The sequence below is a fragment of the Leptosomus discolor genome, chromosome 9 (genome assembly GCF_034619465.1).
Source record: "Leptosomus discolor isolate bLepDis1 chromosome 9, bLepDis1.hap2, whole genome shotgun sequence".
Taxonomy (NCBI): Eukaryota; Metazoa; Chordata; class Aves; order Leptosomiformes; family Leptosomidae; genus Leptosomus; species Leptosomus discolor.
In genome coordinates this window covers 5844893-5864640 of record NC_141399.1, presented here as the reverse complement: position 1 = coordinate 5864640, position 19748 = coordinate 5844893, and the positions used below count along the sequence as shown (strand labels likewise).

Here is a 19748-nt window from a genome sequence, read left to right as displayed (position 1 = left end):
ATGGGGAGCCCTCAGGAAGTCAGGAACTACCATACCCTACTCTCATGTAAGGAGTGGTCGGTGCATCATCCCAAACCACAGCCCTTCTGCACCCTTGTCTTGCACCTTAGTGCTTCTATGGACACTAATTTCTCTAGGGATACGGGTGCTCTTTGGCTTGAGTTGGTCACAACTTTCTTATTAAATAATGGGTCCAGAAGACATGGATCCCTGTTTGTGGTCCCACCTCATTCTCACAGGCACAGTCCTTCATAGCTATCACTTCCTGGGCTTTGCACCTCACTGTGCAATGTGTCTGTGTTCTTGTTACAGACAGAGGTGGTGAGGGATGACATCTTCTGGGGTTATAACAGGCACCGCATCCTTGACCGGCTGCGTTTGGATGGCAAGGTGGCCTATGTCACAGGCGGAGGGCAGGGAATTGGAAGAGCCTTTGCCCATGCGCTGGGGGAAGCCGGTGCTAAAGTAGCTGTTGTGGATCTGGTCCTTGCAAAGGCAGAAGCGGTGGTGTGTGAGCTCAGCCTCAAAGGTAAGCACGGGACTGACCTGCAGGTCCTGCTGTACACAACCCGGTGACGAGTGCTGTAGCAGGCTGCTCTCCTTGTTCAAGCTGACCCTTTCTCTGCAATACAACTGTCTTCCTTCCAACCCTGGTGGGGAATAGGTTAGAGCAGAGGATTTTCAAACAGCAAATACATGCCATGGTCACAAAGCTTCTCCTGCCCAAGCTGGATGTCAGCATTGTCTCAACAAACAGTCATCAATATCACGCCATCTGTGAGAGCTTATCTCTCAATATCAAACTCAACCAGAGACGCGAAGTGATGTGAGCAAAATTCCTTGCCAAGAGCACCCAAAGGAAACACAGCAGTGAGCCATGACAGACAGGGACAGAGAAGGGCCACCTCTCGCAAACGAGATCTGTATAACCTGCATTGGAGAAACAGAGGTGGCCTTCCTCCGAGTAAATCATGCGGCAGCCAAGGCACCCAGGATCCACTGAGGATGGATGACAGACATAGGCTATGAACTCCTTAGCATGTGCCCCTCCCTGGTACCTCTTCCATAGCTAATGTCTGGACCGTGAGCCAAAACACCAAAACAAGGCAGAGGTATTGTCAGCCTAAGTCTCGTTGTGCCGTCAAATCGAAGCAAAATAATTCAGCAATAGTCCTTTCAAACATGCATGCAAGGTCAGATATAGGAACAAAATACTAATAGACATGATAAATAAAACCCCAACTAAGAGGTAAAATCCTCTACAAGTCACTTCTATTTTAGCAGTAAAACCAAAACATGTAACATAAAATTGAATTTCTCCCTAGAGCTGTGCTAAACTGCAATTGTGAAGGGGAAAAAGACAACTGGAAATATAATTTTAATGAGAAAAGAAAGGATGTGTTATTCATTTTATAATTCCTTTTGTGAGATTACAACTGAGCTTTCTTCGAAGTTCAGTACTTCATCGCCTCTAAAGATGGAGCTTTACCCAGGAAATTTTCACACTCCCATTTGGATAAAATCACCAGTATTTCCACTGTGACTTCAGAAAGGGATTGGGCCATTGGAAACTATATTCTCCAGTAAAACCAGCCCCTGCAGATGTATTTCCCTCACCCAGTCTCAATCGACTTCCTGAGGAAAGTGCGAGGAATGGTTCAGTTCTGATTTTGATACCATTCTGAGCCTCCACAGAGAACATCTTGGACAAAAAGCCTCAGCCTGTACAATCCCAGCTTTAGTAAGCAGGAGGCACTTTACACTGAGCATCAGTGTAATGGTTAAAGCCTTGATTGCTGGTTTGATCCCAAATAATGACCTAGAATAGAAAGTGTCCAGCTCGTATTACAAATTCTTAAGTCATCCAGTCCCTCCTTCCCTGAAGCTTTTCATTTTCTTATGCACTGAAGCCATATGGTCTGGGCACAAAGTAGCTGTGCCCTACAAGTTAACTTGCCTTTTGGACATTTTTTCACAGTGAGATCCTGCATATCAAGTAGAGCTATTCAGGTAGAAATGGGCTACTTGATAGAGCCATGAGACTTTGGATGCCAACAGCCTATTTGAAAACTGACTTAACTTATCTCCAGGGCATTTTCAGTAGGAGTTTGATTATCTATCCTTCAATGGCTGCCCTACATCTCTGCTCCTTCACTGGTGGGCTGCAAGCCCAGAGGAGGCGGGTGGATGTTACAAAATGCAGTCAGAGAGGTCATGAGGCATAGCAAATATTATTGCAGTCTAAAGTAAAGAAAATCTCACTTCTTAGTCTTTATACATCTTTATCCTGTGAGGTCAAATATTCTTTATCAACTTGACCAGTGCAGCTGGTCAGGGCACATCCATTCCATCTCATGACGGTTTTTGAGGTTTCAAATTTTTTGTCATTCCTTGTTGGAACAAAACCCAAACTTTGTAATGCTTTTGTGAAAGGGAATTATATCCAAATGCCTGTTTTTGGAAAGGATCTGAAAAGGTCAGGTTTTCAATCTCTTTCTCTCCAGAGGTAACTAGAGAGTCTAGCCTGGACTTCAGAAGATTTCCCTTGAAAACTTTTGTTGAAATCAATATGTTTCCGTGAAACATTTTGGCTTCAAAGAAGTAACATACTCTGTTGGAAATGAATTTTGACAAAAAGGTTCAGCTAGCTTTACTCTCAAAATATTCACATGAGTAAATTGAAGCAATCGTAGTATTAATACATATTTTTCCTGCTATAATAAGCACAAAGGACCTGTGATTTCCTCCCCGCCCCCCTTTGGCTGTGGATCTTTAACTCAAAGTTGGAAACACAGCACCCCAAGTCATTCCCATACTGATACTTTTTCAAACCATTTTGCTTAGCTTCTTAAACCCGCTTTGCTGCTTATACCAAGGAGCCCTTTACTGTCTTTTGGGAGAGTGCCATCATTTCATGATGAGTTTTAAACATCAGAACCTCTGTGATCTCAGTTTTAGCTTTGTTAGACAGCTCGGGTGTATGTCCCTTGGCTACAGGGGTCTTTGTTTTTAGATCCTGCGTGAATACCTTCTTCAACAGTTGCTAATGGATCCTGACAGAAGAACCAAAAATGATGAAACATAACCAAAAAATCCTAAGGGTTACCTGCCACTACATACCCCTGTGTCTTCAGGGGGAATCACTGCTTGTACCTTATGGGAAAAATTAGTCTGATGGGATTTTTAAAATGTGCATTTTCACTGTAAACTATGCAAATGCCTTCCCCACAATGTCACTTCTGATCTTCTTGTCTGCATGCAATGTATTACTTCCATTTGTACTGAGAGACCAAAGATGAAGCCTGTGGCAGGGGAGCCGTGTACATGTCCCCTGCAGAAGGGCACCTCAGGCGGATTCAGCACATTGATATTTCTCCAGCACGGAGCCACTGGGCTCCTCTCCTGCCCCTCTCATCACAAAACTGCCTCCATGAGCATCACAAAACTGCACTGGGGACTGTAGAGGTGCACTGGCGCCATCATGCATGTAGCAGCATGGTCATGTGTTGGGTTTCTTACGTCTGGTTGGGTCTACAGATTTGAAGCTATTTTTCTATCGTTTATTTTATGTATTATTTTTAGCAGATGGTTTGGGGGGACACTGGAGAGACAGAGAGTGGGATTTTTTCCCCCTCTTTCAGAGTGCAGGGATATCAGCTGAATTGATTAAGGTCAAGTGTGGGACTCTGGTTTGAAGTGAGCGTGCCTTCACTGCTTCTTTGCTAGACACTCACGCGTGGCACCTTTTGTCTTGTTTTTATGAACTATTGGATAAGATGAAGCCATAAATGGGGTGAGAGTTGGAGGGCAGGTGAAGAGCCTCATTCTGTTACCATTAGTAACACGCTTGCACCCATTTTGTCTGTAAATTGAATAAGAAAGATTGCAGCAGCTCCCTGTACGTTGCATGTCTTGATAACAATTAGGAGGAGCAACAGGGGCTGTCTGGCTATTCTTATTCTTTCAGCGCATTTATCATAAAACCTGTGATAAAATAAGAGGTCTCGTTTTGTGGCAGAACATGCATTCGTTTTTGTAGGTGGCTGTATTATGGCTCTGCCCTTTTCTCTGCCATGGAAAGCAAGGGGACTGTGACATAGCTGAAGGCTGGAGGGGACATTAGCTCCCACATCCCAGTGTGAGGAGCACCCCAGACCAGCATCACCTTGGGGTATGCGATCTGGCAGGCTCCTGGAGGAGGTTAAGAGGAGATTTTTCATCCAAACCCCTCTTCCCTGTCATTTTCTTCAAACGTCACTGGGCAGTTGTTGCTTTGCCTTGCTTTCACAGAAGTCTCCATCTCAAAGCTTCTTTTTGGGAGAGTCTTCTCCTGTTCTCCAAGGAGAGGTTTAAGGGTTCTTTTAAACTTTTTATTAGAATGACCTAAAAGACGGACCAATGGGCAGTAATTTTTCCATTTAAATAGATGTAAAAAAATCTTGCCTTAACAGCTGTAACTCCCACTCTTTGCTTGCAGACTGCCGATCTACGGTCCAACCCCAGTGGCAGCCTCCCTCCTTGTGAGTTAAGACCCATTTCACCACAGCCCTTACTGGTGTAGCCTTGACTTTCAGGATGGGTATAATCCCACTGGCATCAGATCCCTCAGTAGGCTGCTTATTTTGTTTAATAATAAGGGTATTTAAAGCTGATTTTGGTAGTAAATTAAATGAAGCTATTTACAGATCAGCACTGGTGCAAAAATCAACGCCTGGATTTTTCTAGGAAAAAAAAAAGCACAACTTTTGCATGTTTGAAATCCAGTAAATCTCTTAACTTCTGACCGTTTGTGTTGTGCTGGTAGTATTTATTTACAATAAATAAGGCCAAGCACCGTGAGTACCATACCTGTGAACCTGCAGGTATTCCCAGTTAGCTCCCACCTAAAACTGGTTCGGTTTTGTCTGAGGCTTCCAGCTGTCTGGATGCTGTAGTTCACCCAGAGAGCACTTTTTGGACAAATTGGTTTGATTTCTACAGCATCTTGGGGGGAACGGGCATAAAGACCATCTTCATTTGAGCAAATGAAAGAGTCCTTTGCTTTTTTTATCTTGTTCCCGAGCTGCTGCCATCCAGCCGGCAGGGATGCTCTGTGGAACTGCTGGCGGCCGGGGAAGCTGCAGTTGAGGCTTTGGACAGAAGATGGTGCAGTGTTCAAAGCTTCGTCCTGCTGGAGTGGCGACTCCACTCTCCTACCTCGGTTTTCCGTTTGCATCCAGCAAGCAACCCTCGCGGCAGTTAGCAACTTTAATAGCAGTGTGACTATAACAAACACCCATTTTGCTACGATTTGTGGAGCCATGAATTAAGGTGGCACATATGTCTATATAAAAATGCACATTATATATATATATGAATTAATAAATAATAATAAACCAGATTTATTTTCTTTCTCTGTGAATTCCTGCACTTCACCACTATTATTTTAATGTAGGGATTAAAAGCATTGCCCTCGCAGCAGATGTAGGCAAACCCGAGGATGTGCAAAGGATGGTGGATGCAATCGTAGCTCGCTGGGGCACAGTTCACATTGCATGCAACAATGCGGGGATCAACATGAACTCTGCAAGTGAGGATACTTCCCTAGAAGAATGGGACAAAACTTTTAATGTTAATCTACGAGGATTATTTTTGTGCTGCCAAGTAAGTGTGAAATGCTGTACCGGTTTGTTTCGCAAATAGGTGATAATTTTCTAAGCATTTGCTTTACCAAGTTTGAATAACACCTTATTACTAATTGTCACAATAAAATTGGTCCTAGTTTTGGTGGAGTTAAGGAGAGATTTGCTTTACATCAGTTGCAGATTTTGGCCAATATTTTCAAAAGCACCTAGTACTTACTGGCTGCCCAAGCCCAGGCATTCAAGAATGGCCAGATTTTTTGGAGGGTGGTTGTTTGACACATCCTGAAAACCAGGAAGCGTTGGGGGGCCATTCCCAGCATTAGTGATTATTTTGAAAAAATATTGCCAGGAGTTGAAGAGGGTCCGAAATGGCAATGGGATTTTTCCTGCATCAGCCATTTTTATACCAAGTTTTTATATCAAGTGCTTAAAAAAATGTGTTAGCGCATAAACTCTTCTGAAAAGTGAAGACTAATTTATTATCATGTCATTATTAGCACAATCACAAAAAGGGTCACTGGTCTTTCCTTTAATTTCTGTCACAGGCTGTAGGCCGCATTATGCTGAATCAAGGATATGGGAAGATAATTAACACAGCATCTATGGCAAGTTTAATAGGTGAGTGATGAGAGCTAACAGTTGTGCTTCAGAATCCATATTTTAATTACTACCGATGCTATTTGAATCAATTAAACCTGTATTGGGAAGGAGTAAATCACTGACATTTTGTATTAGAGGAAATGTACTACAAAATTTTTATTGATATAATTTTTCAACATTTATCTGTCCTCTATGTTTTAGCGCACTTACTACTTTTTACAGAAGAGGTGGAGTCACCTTCTCTGACTCTGATGCGCTGATGGCTTGGGAGAGCTGCTGGTGCACTCCCCAGTAATCTCAGGCAAGCGCGGGAAGCTGCGCCCCCGTGGCGTTTACAAGCCACCCAAAATCTTCTGCACTGGTTTTCGCCCCAGTACCCGCGGGTTTTATTTCATTACCGTTGCCAACAGGTGTCTCCAGCAACGCTGCTGAATCAGCAGTGTCGTCAAAAGCGCCAATAAACCATTGTAACATATGGAATGAAATCCCTGCTGCTGAGCTAATCTGGAAGGCAGTTACATGCTGGTGAACTGAGGCCCATGTAACAAAAATTGATCAATTACACAAATTAAGCATAGCCCTTTAGGAATTTATTTTATTGGTCTGGACATCTGTTGCAGTATTGTCCAAATCCAAAAATCAAATGGTGCCTTGGGTTGCCAAGTTAGGCAAGAAAATCTAGTAGCTATAAAAGTAGAACTGAAAACCCCTGTATTAATATCATGTCCATCTGCTGAATGTTACATAAATATGCAGTCTTTTTATTTTCCTTGGGAATAACATTTATTTTTACTGTGCCCAGTTTGACATTCTGTGACATTCTGCTCGGTTTATTTCACAGTAACTTTAAATGTTTCTTAAAAAATGCATTTATAATGTTGTTGTTAATCTTTTTTTCAAGTGTCTTTACCAGCTGGTTTACTTATGCTTGAACACAGGCACCATCCCTCCCAAAAATCTCCCAAAGCACAATAGTTTAGAAAAGAATGTGAAGCTTTAAATTTCGAATGCCCCAGTCTTTTGTGCTCCGCTCTGCACAGTGGGGCTCTGGTCTGGGCTTGGGCTGTCACCGTCTACATCATCATCGCAAAGCAAAATTTACTGGGAGGTAGTCCACCCTAGGGAATGTTACAAAACTCTGGAAATTGGCAGCAGCTGGGGGTGTGCTGCTTTGGCACACTGCTCCCAGCCTTGCTTCTGCAGCCCAGAAGTGCTCTCCACTACTTAAGGAGAGGCATTTCCTTCCAGGGCTTCTCCATCAGGCCCTGGCACAGTTCTGCTGAGCCGGGACGTGATGCCATTCCACCACGGCATCCATCCCAGCCCCGGCTCAGGGCTGCACCTCCTTGGCTGGTACGCCAAGTCCACCGAGACCCACATGGGGATCACATTTGAGGGTGGTAGGGGTCCTGGAGCAGGAACAAAGGCTGGAAAGCAGCCCTTACAGCCACCTGGAAGGGTCAGTGCCAGATACGTTTGAATGTCGTTGAAAGTTAATGCATGCTAGGCCAGAAGTTAAGAGATGAAGAGATGTGTTTACCTTCTGAACCTGTTTGAATCTTGGCATTGAAAAAATCTAGTAGTTATAAAACTACGACTGAAAACCACGATGTTCATATCATGTCCATCTGCTGAATGTTAAATAAATATGTTGGTTGGTTGGTTATTTAAGTATGTTGGCCAACTGGCATAGTATGAAATGTTTCTAGAAATAGTTAGGGGATATTTTTTTTTGTTGTTGTAGGTTGAGTCCTTCCTCAGAGATACAGGAAAACGAGGAGACACTTAGCAGGATAGGGAGGTTTTTGTTTGTGATTTTTCCAGATACACTGCTCAGAATCAGCTTTAATTAATTGAAGATAAGCTGCATACATTTTGCATATGTGCATTTTGATTCTGGTATTTCACTGGAATTATTCCAGACGTATGCTTCAGCAGTGGAGGCGAGGCTGCTGCGGCTTTGCGATTTGCACAGGTGTAACTCAGATCTGTAATTTTTACAGGGAGTATCTCTAGTCGTAAGTGGTCTGGTGTTCTCTGTCCGTGTCCGCCCCTCATTACATAGCTGCTTCCAGGTCAGGCTAGCAGCCTTATGCACCAAACAAGGTTGCAAAAACGTAGTGTCAGGTGTTTAAAATACAATACAGCTGATGCTGGCAGCATTTTTATCTGCTTTCCTCCCATCTTCTCCGTCTGAAAGAGCAGTGAGTGTCTTCACTTCCCAGAAGCCTTACAAATTCAGGTTTTTTTGGTGGCTCTGCTGGAGGCATAGCTTTATTCACAGGCTCTATCCCCATTTTGTATGAGTTTGGAGGGTTGCAGATTTGCCCTTCTGTCTGTAAGAGACCACCTTAGGTGAGTTGAAGAGGATGCGGTGCAGAGTGCTCAGCTGCAGAAAGCCCACCCAGCACCAGAGCTTTGCAGCGCCCGTTGGCTTCTTCTTGAGCTCTTCCACTTGAGAGGGGCCAAGTGTCCCAGGAGGGAGAAATTTCATCTTCTGATTTACCTTCCTTGGACATTCTCATGAAGACAAAAGCATTGGCATGGAAGGACTCCTGAAAACCCTGTCTCAGCACCCACCCCAAATCAGAAAGCCGATTCTGATAGCTTGCAGCAACTTGCTGTCCTCACCCACGTGCGCTAGAGGTGCAGAGCTGGTGCCAAAACTCTTATCCTCTTAGCAAACGCCGAATGATTTATCACAAACAGACATGTTTGGAAAGTTTAGCAAAGAACTGCTTTTGGGAGGTTACGAGGTTAACTACCGAAGTTGTATGTAACTCGGTGCTGATGCATGGCAATTAATCAAGAAATTACTTTCCACATCTTGTCAGGATCCCACGCGGCACGCTGCATCTGGGGGGCAACAGGCACACGCAGAGGGCAAAGCGGTTCTGCTGGTCAAAATGTGAATTATTTCCTATTGAACAAAAAATGAGCGCAGAATAAATGCTGGCGGAGGGGTGCTGTGGTGTGAAGTGCTCTTTCTAGCAAGCAAAAGGCCTCCGGATTCTGAGCAAAGCTTGAGCATGTGCAGAAAAAAAAAAAAAAGAAACACTAATTGTTGCTCCCATCGCGTATGTGCTTTAAATCTATTCATGAACATTTACGTTTGAGGCAAAGGTCCTTATTCACATGCTTAGTAATTTGCAGCAGGGCTTTTGGCTCTTTCAGAGTTTGGGTGACTCAATTTGTTACCCTCGTCTTTTCGTCCTTTAAATTGATGTACTCAAAACCAACAGTTTTAGTCAATTAACGCAATAGTGGCTGCGTTGAGTTAACGTGGATGGTAGTGATCTAGAACGGATGCACCACTTTAACTTAATAAATTAAGACAAATTTAATGCCATCCACCAGTGCCACTTAGGTGATTTTATCAAAATGCTGTGGGGTTTGCCTGCCATACCTACACAGATCAGCGATTCACTTTCTTCCAGGGTTCAGCCTTACCTAACCCCACAGGCTACAACCGCTTACCTTTGTGATCATTGATATTTAGCACTGATTTTCCCCATTCTCCTGCCGTGAAATAGTTAGCATCTCAGTGAAGCTCAGTACTGATATGGTGCTAATTGTGGATCAGCGCGTTGCACTGGATTTGTTTAACGAAGTCATAATGGCAGCCAGAGAAGTCCAAGGAGAGACGCTTTGTGGGTGTAAATCCCAACAGCTGGATCAACTTGGCTTGACTCCCGTGGGTTTAAAGCACTTTATACCCACTGGGGATTTGTCCTTAAGTAGCTTTCCTGGGAACAGTGCAAGTGTGAGAGCTGGTGGAGGGGCAGAGCCACCTGAGCACACAGCACTAACAAGCTTGAACATTGTAATTAGCAAGCCGATCATTTTCCCTCTCTGACTGACATGTGACATCTCTGAGACATTTTCAAAAGCTTCAGAGTCTGAAAGTGGTGGGTGTTCTGAATTTTTGGGACGCACCTGTGCTCACATCCACACAAACACTGATTAGATAATATGATGTGTTTGCTTCAGACTATGGATAATTTAAAAATTAAGGAGAATAATTTGTTCCAAGAAGCTATATATAATATAATATAATATATGTTATATAAAATCTATTATGCACTTATATAATATAATATTGTATTAGATTGTATTATATTACATCATATAATATTCTATTATATCGTATCATTATACTATACTATATCAGTATTACAGTGTGCACGTATTTTGTATATAAACATACATATGTGTACAACGTGTGAGTGTGCATGTGTGTATGTGATTATTTATCTTCCTTGGGAGTATTCAAATAGTGCATATATATGTTTAATACATTGATTTGGCTTTGCCCAAATATGGAACCTTTTACATTTCTTTACTTCTTTTTTTCTCCTCCATTTTTTTTTCTAGTAGCCCACCTGCTGAGGCAAAAATATTAGATGGCAAAATACAGATTTAGAGTTTTTTGTGTTGTGGGGGGCTAAATTCTTGTTGCTCCCTGCCTAGTATCGGGGAAAATGGCAAATAGTTCATCTCAATGCAGGGAGTTGTCCATGTAGTGCCTAAGCGATCTGAATTTGTGGAGAATAAATAACTTTTTATTTCTGAATCCTTTCTAGTCCCACACCCACAGAAGCAGTTGGCGTACAACACCTCGAAAGCCGGGGTCGTAAAATTAACACAGACATTAGGAACCGAGTGGATTGACAGAGGAGTAAAAGTCAACTGCATTTCGCCGTAAGTAAAATGTAGTTTCATTTTGAAAGTACAAAGAGAATGAAATGTTCTAAAAAGCTCAAATGAACAGTATCTCGGCAAATAAAGTTTCTAATTAGCAGGTGGATTGCATCCCTTTTTATGTTGTCTTTTCCTTAACAAAGGTTTAAATACTTAGAACCAAGCCTGCTCTGTTGCTGTGTATACTCAGGGATTTAAGAAGAGGTTTTAGCATTTGATAATAGGTTTTCCAATAACGTGAAGGGTAGTTTTTAGCATTTCTCTTCCAGATGAAATATTTCCTTAGTCTGTCCAAGCCTTCTGCGGTTAAAGAAAAGGCTTTTGACACTTAATAGACAATACTTCTTTCCCCTTTTTACTTGAGACAAATATATAGGCACTTTAAAAGCCACATTGTACTGCTGTAATTGAGATACTGTTCAGCTCTGACAATCACAGGAGGCCAGGTGTAATTTTGTAAATATATATATATTTATTACAAATTACATTTTCCTTATTTTCAGAGGCTTAAAGCTGTATGTTTTATTTTATGGTATTTATTCACAAAGAAAACTTTTCTTGCTGCGTACACTTTTTCTCTCCCTGTTTCCCACACACATACCCGACATAGTCATTTTATTAAACAATTAACAGTGCATGATAGTGCTAAGCAGAAACCCAAGTGGATAGCGTTAATTGGAAGCGGTCAAATTCTGTAGACCATTGAAGTCAATCAGAGTAAGTAAGAAGGGCAGGATTTTAACCCAGGAGTTAAATTGTAATAATGAAGATATAATGTACATCAAATTAGGAAAAACAAATTACATATTTTAATCCACAAAGTGGAGTAAAAAAAAAAAAATCGCAGAGCTCAGTGGCAAGTGCCTCTGTTTTTACTGTCGGTCTGCTCTCCACTTCCTTGTGCTAGCTGTCTTCCTTATGATTATTTATTAGTAATTATACCAGTGACTCCAGCCGCCGCTCTATGTGATCCACAGATTCTTTAAACAGCATCTTACTTTGTAATGGGATTTTCCCCATGCCAACGCTAGCAGCTCTGCAATAGTGTTCCCACAACTAGTGCTAGTGAATTTACACTGGCTTTTGGGAGCCAGGGGAGATGAAGGGAATTAGGGAAGCTCAGTAGGACCTGGCGGGAACTGTGTCTGAAAATACGTGGGTAATCTTTACCAACAGAGGTGGGATAGCAGTGCCACATTCACAGCAATCACGGATAAGGAGGCTCTTAGATGAGGAATTACCCATTTCTAGAGGGTTTACATAAATTTAAAAAATATCCACCGAATGATCCAAACTCTTTGTTTTGTATAAGTTGGAAGCACACGCTCATATTTGAAGAAGTTATGTTTCTGGAGGCACCTGGCAGAGCATGGGGAAAAAACAGTCACACTTCGCTTTTTCTGCTTTTCAAGCCAAAATGGGGTTGCATTTTGATCGCCCCTACCTGCCTTAAACCCTAGCTCTGAGCTCAAAATCCTGCACCAGGAAGAGGAGGGGGTTTCTCTGTGGAGGAATAGACAGAAAGGGCGCACAGAGGACAAAGGGTTCGCTGTCTTTAAGGTCCCTCGTTCTGGACAGAGCAGTTCCTCCAAACGCAGCTGGGTTCCGGGGCTGAACCGCTCCGGCAGCCAGGCAGAGCTTTCCTCCCGGCGGCTCGAAGCTTTGGCTGAGCCCCTCGTGCCAGGGCCGCCCGGGGAGCTCTGGGGAGTGGTTCAGAGGCAGGAGCCTGCAGCGGTTCGTACAGCTCACATCCCTCCTCACCACAACCAAAAGCCACATATGCTTGGGAACGAATAAATATTCACGTTTAACCGTCTGCCTGTATGAGACGTGAACCTGTGTTTCAGTGCGGATTTGGACCCATTGCCAGCACTGTGGACCCCGCTGGTCTTGTTGTCATGTCTTTGACGTGACTTACCGAGGCACAGAGGCAGCTTCAACCCACTGGAGCTTAGTACCCAACACCGGGCAGCAGCCTCAATGCAACAGTGCACCCATTGATACCAGAATACTTTGCAGGGTTGAAAAGTATCCCAAATGCACAAGTCTTTCTGAGCATGGATGCACTAACCTAACGTGGATGTCCGACCTAGCATGTAGTCGTAACAGGAGGGCATTCTGAGGAGTGTGAGGAGCACAGAGGTAGATCTAAGGTATGATGGTACCCAAAATAATCTCTGGTTAAGTAAAATATGTGTGTCCTTAAGTACTTTGCCCCTCCAACTCGCGGTTGCGTTAGTGCTTTAAGGCGCTCTCAGCGTCCCCTGTCAGAAGCTCCAAACGCTCTGATCTGGCCTTAAACATTATTTCACCATGCAAACCTTTTGGCCTTTTTTCCGTCTTGTTATCTGATCTATCTGGTCACTTTTTATCAACTTAATTTCTTAATGAGTGCATAAAACTTATGCAGAGCAATGCATAAAAGTTATCAATGCATAAAATGTTATGGCAGAGTCCTTAGGATAATTTATGGCATTTATAAAATTGAAGATTCAGGCTTCTCTTGCTGGCCAGGCAAGGCTCATGCCCGTGAGGAGAAGATGGCCAGGACTCCCTGTGTGCTTTGGCTGCCTTTGCCTGGTGCTCCAGGCAGCAGCAAGTGTCTCTGTGTGTCATAGAAACTGTGCTCAGCTCCTCTGCCACCACCTAGTGCACTTGCCTCGTGGCCTGCAGCACAGCTGATGCCATGCAAAAGTGAGAAGGTGCTGGAGTCTTCCCGAAAGGGATATGGGAATCGAGCTGCAGAGGGGACCTGGGTGTGAACAGGGACATTTACAGAGTGGTGGCCACCCACGGTGTGTTTTAGTCCCTTTCCTGGTCCCTGCACATGTGAAGTGTGCTGAGGGTGATGGAACAGGGAACTTTTGAGGGCCTCCGTTTTTTGGCGTGTGCAGCATTTGACAGTTTTTGCAGCCATTGCACTGAACCAATGTCCATTGAGGGGGCTAATTGCATCTCCCTGCTTGATTTGCAAGGCATAAAATGCCGTGATGTGGTGACCTTTGGGATGGGCAGCTGCAAGTTGATCTTCAGCTCAACCCACAGCCGCGGCCAGGCCAGCTTGACGGAGACCCAGTGAAACTCAGCAGTCCCAGGGGATGAACCATGCTCCCCACTGCTGAGCTGCAGGGATTTGGGGCTGGACTGCGATAAGCAAAGAGGCTTTGTCCCCTGCGTGCTTGCCTTGCTCCCCTGGGATGGTACGGAGGCAGCCGTGCCGTGCTTTACCAAGGTTTCAGCCTGGGGGGTATGAGGAGTCAGAAAGCAGGTAGGGCAGGAACACTGCAGGTTTTGAATGAACCCCATCATGGGGGAAGGAGAGGCAGAGCTGGCAGGAGAAGGGGCACCCCAGCATCACCTGAAGGCTTCCCAATTAAGCAGCATTACTATCCCCATTAAGCAGCAGTCATTGCTGGTAAGTATCTTTGGACTTAAATCTTAATTCCATGGGAGATGTCCCAATTAAGTGGATCTTGTGATTAAACACTTCCTGATTAAGTGGAGTGTACTTAACTCATTCAAATTAATAACTCATCTGAAAGAAATCAAGTTACACACAGATGGAATCTCTTTTTGCTCTCATTTGGGGATTGAGCGCACGTAACAATTCCAGTTAAGTATCTGGTAAGTGATATTTTTCCTAATGTGTCTCTCGAAGTGGAAATGTTTTAGGCAATTGTTTGTTGTTTTTTTTTCCTAATGTCTTAAATCGTCCTGTGTATCAAGAATGAAATATTGATGCTCATATCTAACATTAAGGAACCAGCAGTTTGATATTACATTGACATGCAACAGAAAGTACTGATAGGCTCAGCACTGCATACGAGATGAGGGAGGGAATTAATGCATTGGCAGTTGTCTTTGCTGGAACTGGTTAGAAGCCAACTAAAATCTGCCTAAAAGGGTTCGACAACATTAAATTGCCCAACTTGGCACCAAAGCTTTCCCAGAAGATGTGTAGTATCAATGACATGCCTAATATTTATAGTGCCATCAGTATGTGTGTTTGCAACTTTAAGTTTTGTGCTATATTTTTTTCTCATTTATATAACAAAAATTTTAGTGAAGTTTTGTTACACATCTAAATTTTTGCTACTTGAAGTGAACCTAAAGAAAGGTCCGGCGAGAGGCACAGCACTGTGATTTGCAGGTTGCAGTGATCAGACCAAAGATCATTTTTCTGAACAGATTGAAAAATGTCCTCTTTTTAGCAAAATCTGTTGTGCTGGAGGACTATGTGCCGTATTGCCTAATCTGCGTTCCCTTGGGGTTAAAACATACATGTAAATGTAAAAAAAATTACAAAATCGTATGGATCTTATTCTGATCTCTGACAGCGTGAAGCCGGAATGATTATGTTGGTGGTTTTGTAAGCACGGTAAGAGGTATGTGAGGGAAAGGAGTACAGTATATTTCACGTCTGCTGCTCAAAGCATGTTTCTCTCTGAAGAAAACCAGTTCGTGAGGAGTTTGGGAGAGAGAGGGGCTGTGCATGGGGGAAATAAGTAAACTGTCTGCAGTCCTGTACTGGAATATGTTTGATTTTATTACGTTGCCAGAGCTTAAGCGAGCTGCATCGCTCAGTGTTTCTGAACTGCTGTGGTGTTTATTGATGATTACAGTAAAAAAATAAAGCCGATATTTAAATCCTGCCTGATTAGTGAAAACAGAAATGTTTGGGGGAAAGTCTGAATTAGTTCCACTTCGTAACAGAGCAAATAGCAGATTTCAGCCTTCGCTTAAAACAAAAGGTAAATCTCATACCCAGAATCCAGTGTGTCTCAAAAAAATGATTTCCTTGGAAGTATAAATTGGGATGCCGATGAAGTTTCAGAACAAAACGGGTATTTTTATACTTTGTTCATTTCATATTTATCACTAGCTTGTTTGCTAATTTTCATTTGCAAGAGGCAATTCTTCCAGCTAACTGGCTGCCTCAATGGGCCACTGATTTCTTTGAAGTGACAGTCTGTAAATATGCATAAAAAAGAGATGCAATTAGCGTGTGTGTGGTTCAGTGCAGCCTGATTTCATTGGCAAGTTTACCCACAGTGTTGATAAGCTACATTATCTAGAAAATTGGCCGCTGAAAAACAGCACCTCTGATTGCCAGCAAAGGTTCCAGATAACAGGGTGCTGAAGAGAAATATAATTGAGGTTGAATATGTTAACCAAGGTGTCACATGCTCCTTAGAAGCGCTAATTTATCAGCATGTTGGAATTTTTATTAACATTTGGAATGCATTTCTACCACACTAATGAAGTGGAATTGGCAGTTCAGGTTTTAGTTATTGTCATTTCTGAGAAGTTAAATGTAATTTCTCGTTAGACACAGTTATGTAAATATATTTGTTCAGGGGCTGAAAAAATTATACATTTTGCAAAATACAAATATGTTGTTAAGGAGGAGTATGACAAATCAGTCGCAGTTAAAGTCATAAAAGCCAGCCAAAGGTTCGCCCTGCATTGTGCTTTCTGGAACATCACTCATTTTTAGGGCACCTGGAGAAAACGAACTTAGCAGAGTTTTAATAAATGGTGTAGTCACTCATTAATGTAAAAGAGGCAAGACAGGTAAATGCGGTGTGATTTGTCGGGGTATTGGTTTAAGTGGAATCGCACTGTGTGTGCTGGGCTTACCTTTGCCTCTCCTTTTTTTTTTTGTGCGGAAAGGGTCTGGTGCCCAGAAGGGCACTGGCCTTTATTTCCCCTGTTTTTTGACACACGGGAAGTCGGGCTGTTTTCAGTTCCTGGGCTGTACACAAACACGCTGTGTGACACTTTGCTGCGAAGTGATGAGAAATCGGTAGCAGGACGACAGTTCCCAGGATGCCCAACACACCCAGTTCAAGGCGCTTTCGGTTCCAATGCCATGCTTGTTTTCTATTAAAAAAATTAAACTGGTGATTACAAGTAACCTAAAAGTAAGGGAGTACTGCTGTTAGCTCAGGAGGTAGTATGTGTGCACCTCTAAACCTGCCTGTCGGCAGCGAAAGGCAATAAGAAAGAAGTGCTACCGAGGTGAGCGTCACGACTTCCAGCAGGGGCAGAGCAGGCCTGACTCGAGCATCTCCTTTGTGCTATTCCGTGGTTTTCCTTCTGCATTAACGTCTTGAAAACCTCCAAGTGCTGCCTTTCCTTCTGGGGAGAACCCCATGCTAACCTCGTGGTGTATGGGCTCGTTGCAGGGGCATCGTCGACACGCCGCTCATCCGCTCCAAGGACCTGCGGCCGCTGGTGCGGCGCTGGCTGGCGGACATCCCCGCCGGGAGGCTGGCTCAGGCGACCGACCTGCAGGCTGCCGTCGTCTATTTGGCCTCCGAAGCCTCAGATTACATGACGGGACATAACCTGGTCATCGAGGGCGGCCAGAGCCTGTGGTGAGGGGTGTCCTCCAGCCTCCCCTCTCAGGGGCATGGGTCACTTTGGAAAGTGTGTATTAGAGTTTAGCTTAGTCCTGGTTTTGGTCTGTCCAGCTAAGTGGCCAGCTAATATGAAATGATTGTTTTCTTCTTTAGGGTGTTGCTTTGGAGACTCGTACAATTAAAAAAAAAAAAAAAAGAGGTAATCTTTCATTTTCAACATTTTCATGTTTTTCACTATGCATTCAGATTTCTGTTAAATTAGTATTTAATTATATACAGGCACATTTACTGCAGTGAGATTTGGCTATTATTTAGTTTAACAGGGGGCATTTTTGAAGCAATCAATATTAGCTGGTCTGTGTAGTATATTGTTCTTAGCTGATTTTTTATATTCAAGTTGTTCAAGTGACATCTGTGAGTGGTAAAAAACAGTTGGATCTAGTGTTAAAAAAAATAAATTAGTTCATTGCATTTGAACCTGAATGTTGCCATTTTATATTTACTGGTGTTCTTAGTTTTTGACAATGTTTTTATATAAACACCCACATACATGCCCCTGAAAGAAAAGTACTGCACAATAGAGAATCATGGTTGGTAATTATAATGGCTCTGATCCAAAGCCCATTGAGGTAAGTGGGGACTGCTCGTATGCATTAAGTTAAATGCATGTATAAGTGTTGATACAACTGGGTCTTTGTTTTACTTCGTAGGCCAATGTAAGAAAAGGTCGTCTTCCAAATCTTTTTTTTTTTCCTCCTGTAAAATTCTGAAGACAACTCTGGAGTGTAAATAAGGGCCGCCTCAAATGATGCCAATACAGTTCTGGTGGCTGAAGAGCTCATTTCAGGAATAGCGCTGGGTTCATTGCTTATAGGCAGTAAAACGTGGCACAATAACACCACCGTTTTGATAACGCTCTGAATTTATACAGACTTCCATCCTGAGGGCCTTTAAGCATAACCTAAGGAGAATTTACGGGAAGGAATTCACTTGCAAATCCTCATGTCATTTGTTTTGCATTTGGCAGCTCTTTGTTACCATAACATAAATAATTGTGGATGAATGTCATTACTTTGATTAAGTGCTACAAGTCCATACATTGGCTAGCCATTATTGTGGTGAATTGCTATAATGGCTTCAGACTTGACATTCACCGCCACATTGTAAGGTATGCATCTTGCTGACGTACTATCATCGTTATCGTGGATAAAGTGCAAGAAGATACTTGTCTTCATTAAATTTTCTATTAGACCATTGATAATTAATACATATCTCATGTTTCATCTCGAGTCGTTTTTCTGGGGAGTGTTGCTGTTAAGCGACGCAGGGCTAGAGCTTTTTTGGCTTGAAATCCCTGCCTTGTGTGCATGATCTAATTTATTGACAATGCTCTGCAAACTCACAGGCTTAAGGAGAGCTCAATTTTGGATAAATCTTCAAGAAAAACAATTAAGGATTTAAACGTTTTATTATTTTTCTGGGCTCACAAAACCTTTTCTCTCCTAGCTCCCACACTTGCATCATTTTGTGTCATGCTCTGGAGGGCTCAGTGGAGTTCTCACATCCCTCTGGCTGGCTTTTCACCCAGAGGTTAATGTGCAAACATTGGCGAACTCATCAGGAGCTCTTCCAAGGGATCCTAGAGGGGCTTGTATACTATCACTTGGACTGCTGGTGAACGGTTTGTTGCAGCTCCTACCTAAAGTGTAAAATAACAAACTTTAGCTAATTTGAAACATGAACTGCAGTTGGCACTGGGACTGCAACCAACGTTCTCACTCTCTCACTACAAAGACAAAGGGCTGAACAGGCTGCTGAGGCTGAACTCCCTTTCCCTGGCTGGAGATGTTTGCAGGTTAGCCGAAAAGGCACTGGCAGGGCATTGCAGGAAGCTGAAGTTCATTGCCCTGGTGCTGGGTGTTTTTTGGGAAGATTTTCAGCCAGTAAGGGTCATGCTATGACTTTCACAAGCTTCAAATTAACTTTAAAAAGAAAACCCAGACAAAAAAAACCTAACCCAGACTTCAAAAAAAAAAAAAAAAAATCAGAATGATCTCTTAACTAAGCAGCCTCCAGTATTTGGACTAGGCCTTGTCTCCCTCCAATCTGTCTGCCCCCAGGCTCTGCCTTTGAAGGGCTGAGCGGGCAGAGCAGAGAGGAACGAGTCTACTTGCGCGCGGGCTGATGTGGGGCTTGGACCCTGTTTGGAGACGTGGCCATGTGCCCATGTGGCTCCCGGCTCTGCCTCTCGTTGGCCCAGAAAGGCTGGTGGAAAAGGCCGTCTCTCACTCTGTCATACAGGAGGGGCTCGAGGCTAAGCAGCCCAAGGGAGTTTGGCACTCGGTGCCAAGACCCTGGGGTGTTGGGCGAACGCCCTCGTCGCACTTTTGGTTGGCATGGCATCTTCATTTTGGCCAAAGAAAGGAATGCTGGAGGAGAGCGGGTGTCAGGAGGGACA

At 43.3% G+C, this 19748-nt stretch overlaps 1 protein-coding gene across 1 annotated transcript in view; it reads left to right on the top strand.

Annotated features, from left to right (window-relative positions):
• Positions 1 to 17309, top strand: part of LOC104347206 (uncharacterized) — a 35473-nt gene extending 18164 nt beyond the window's left edge. The window contains exons 7-11 of the mRNA XM_086470455.1: positions 313 to 529; positions 5435 to 5643; positions 6170 to 6242; positions 10808 to 10925; positions 17114 to 17309. Coding sequence (XP_086326581.1) covers positions 313 to 529; positions 5435 to 5643; positions 6170 to 6242; positions 10808 to 10925; positions 17114 to 17309 — 813 coding nt within the window. The remainder of the gene's footprint in view (positions 1 to 312; positions 530 to 5434; positions 5644 to 6169; positions 6243 to 10807; positions 10926 to 17113) is intronic.
• The last annotated feature ends 2439 nt before the right edge of the window (positions 17310 to 19748 follow it).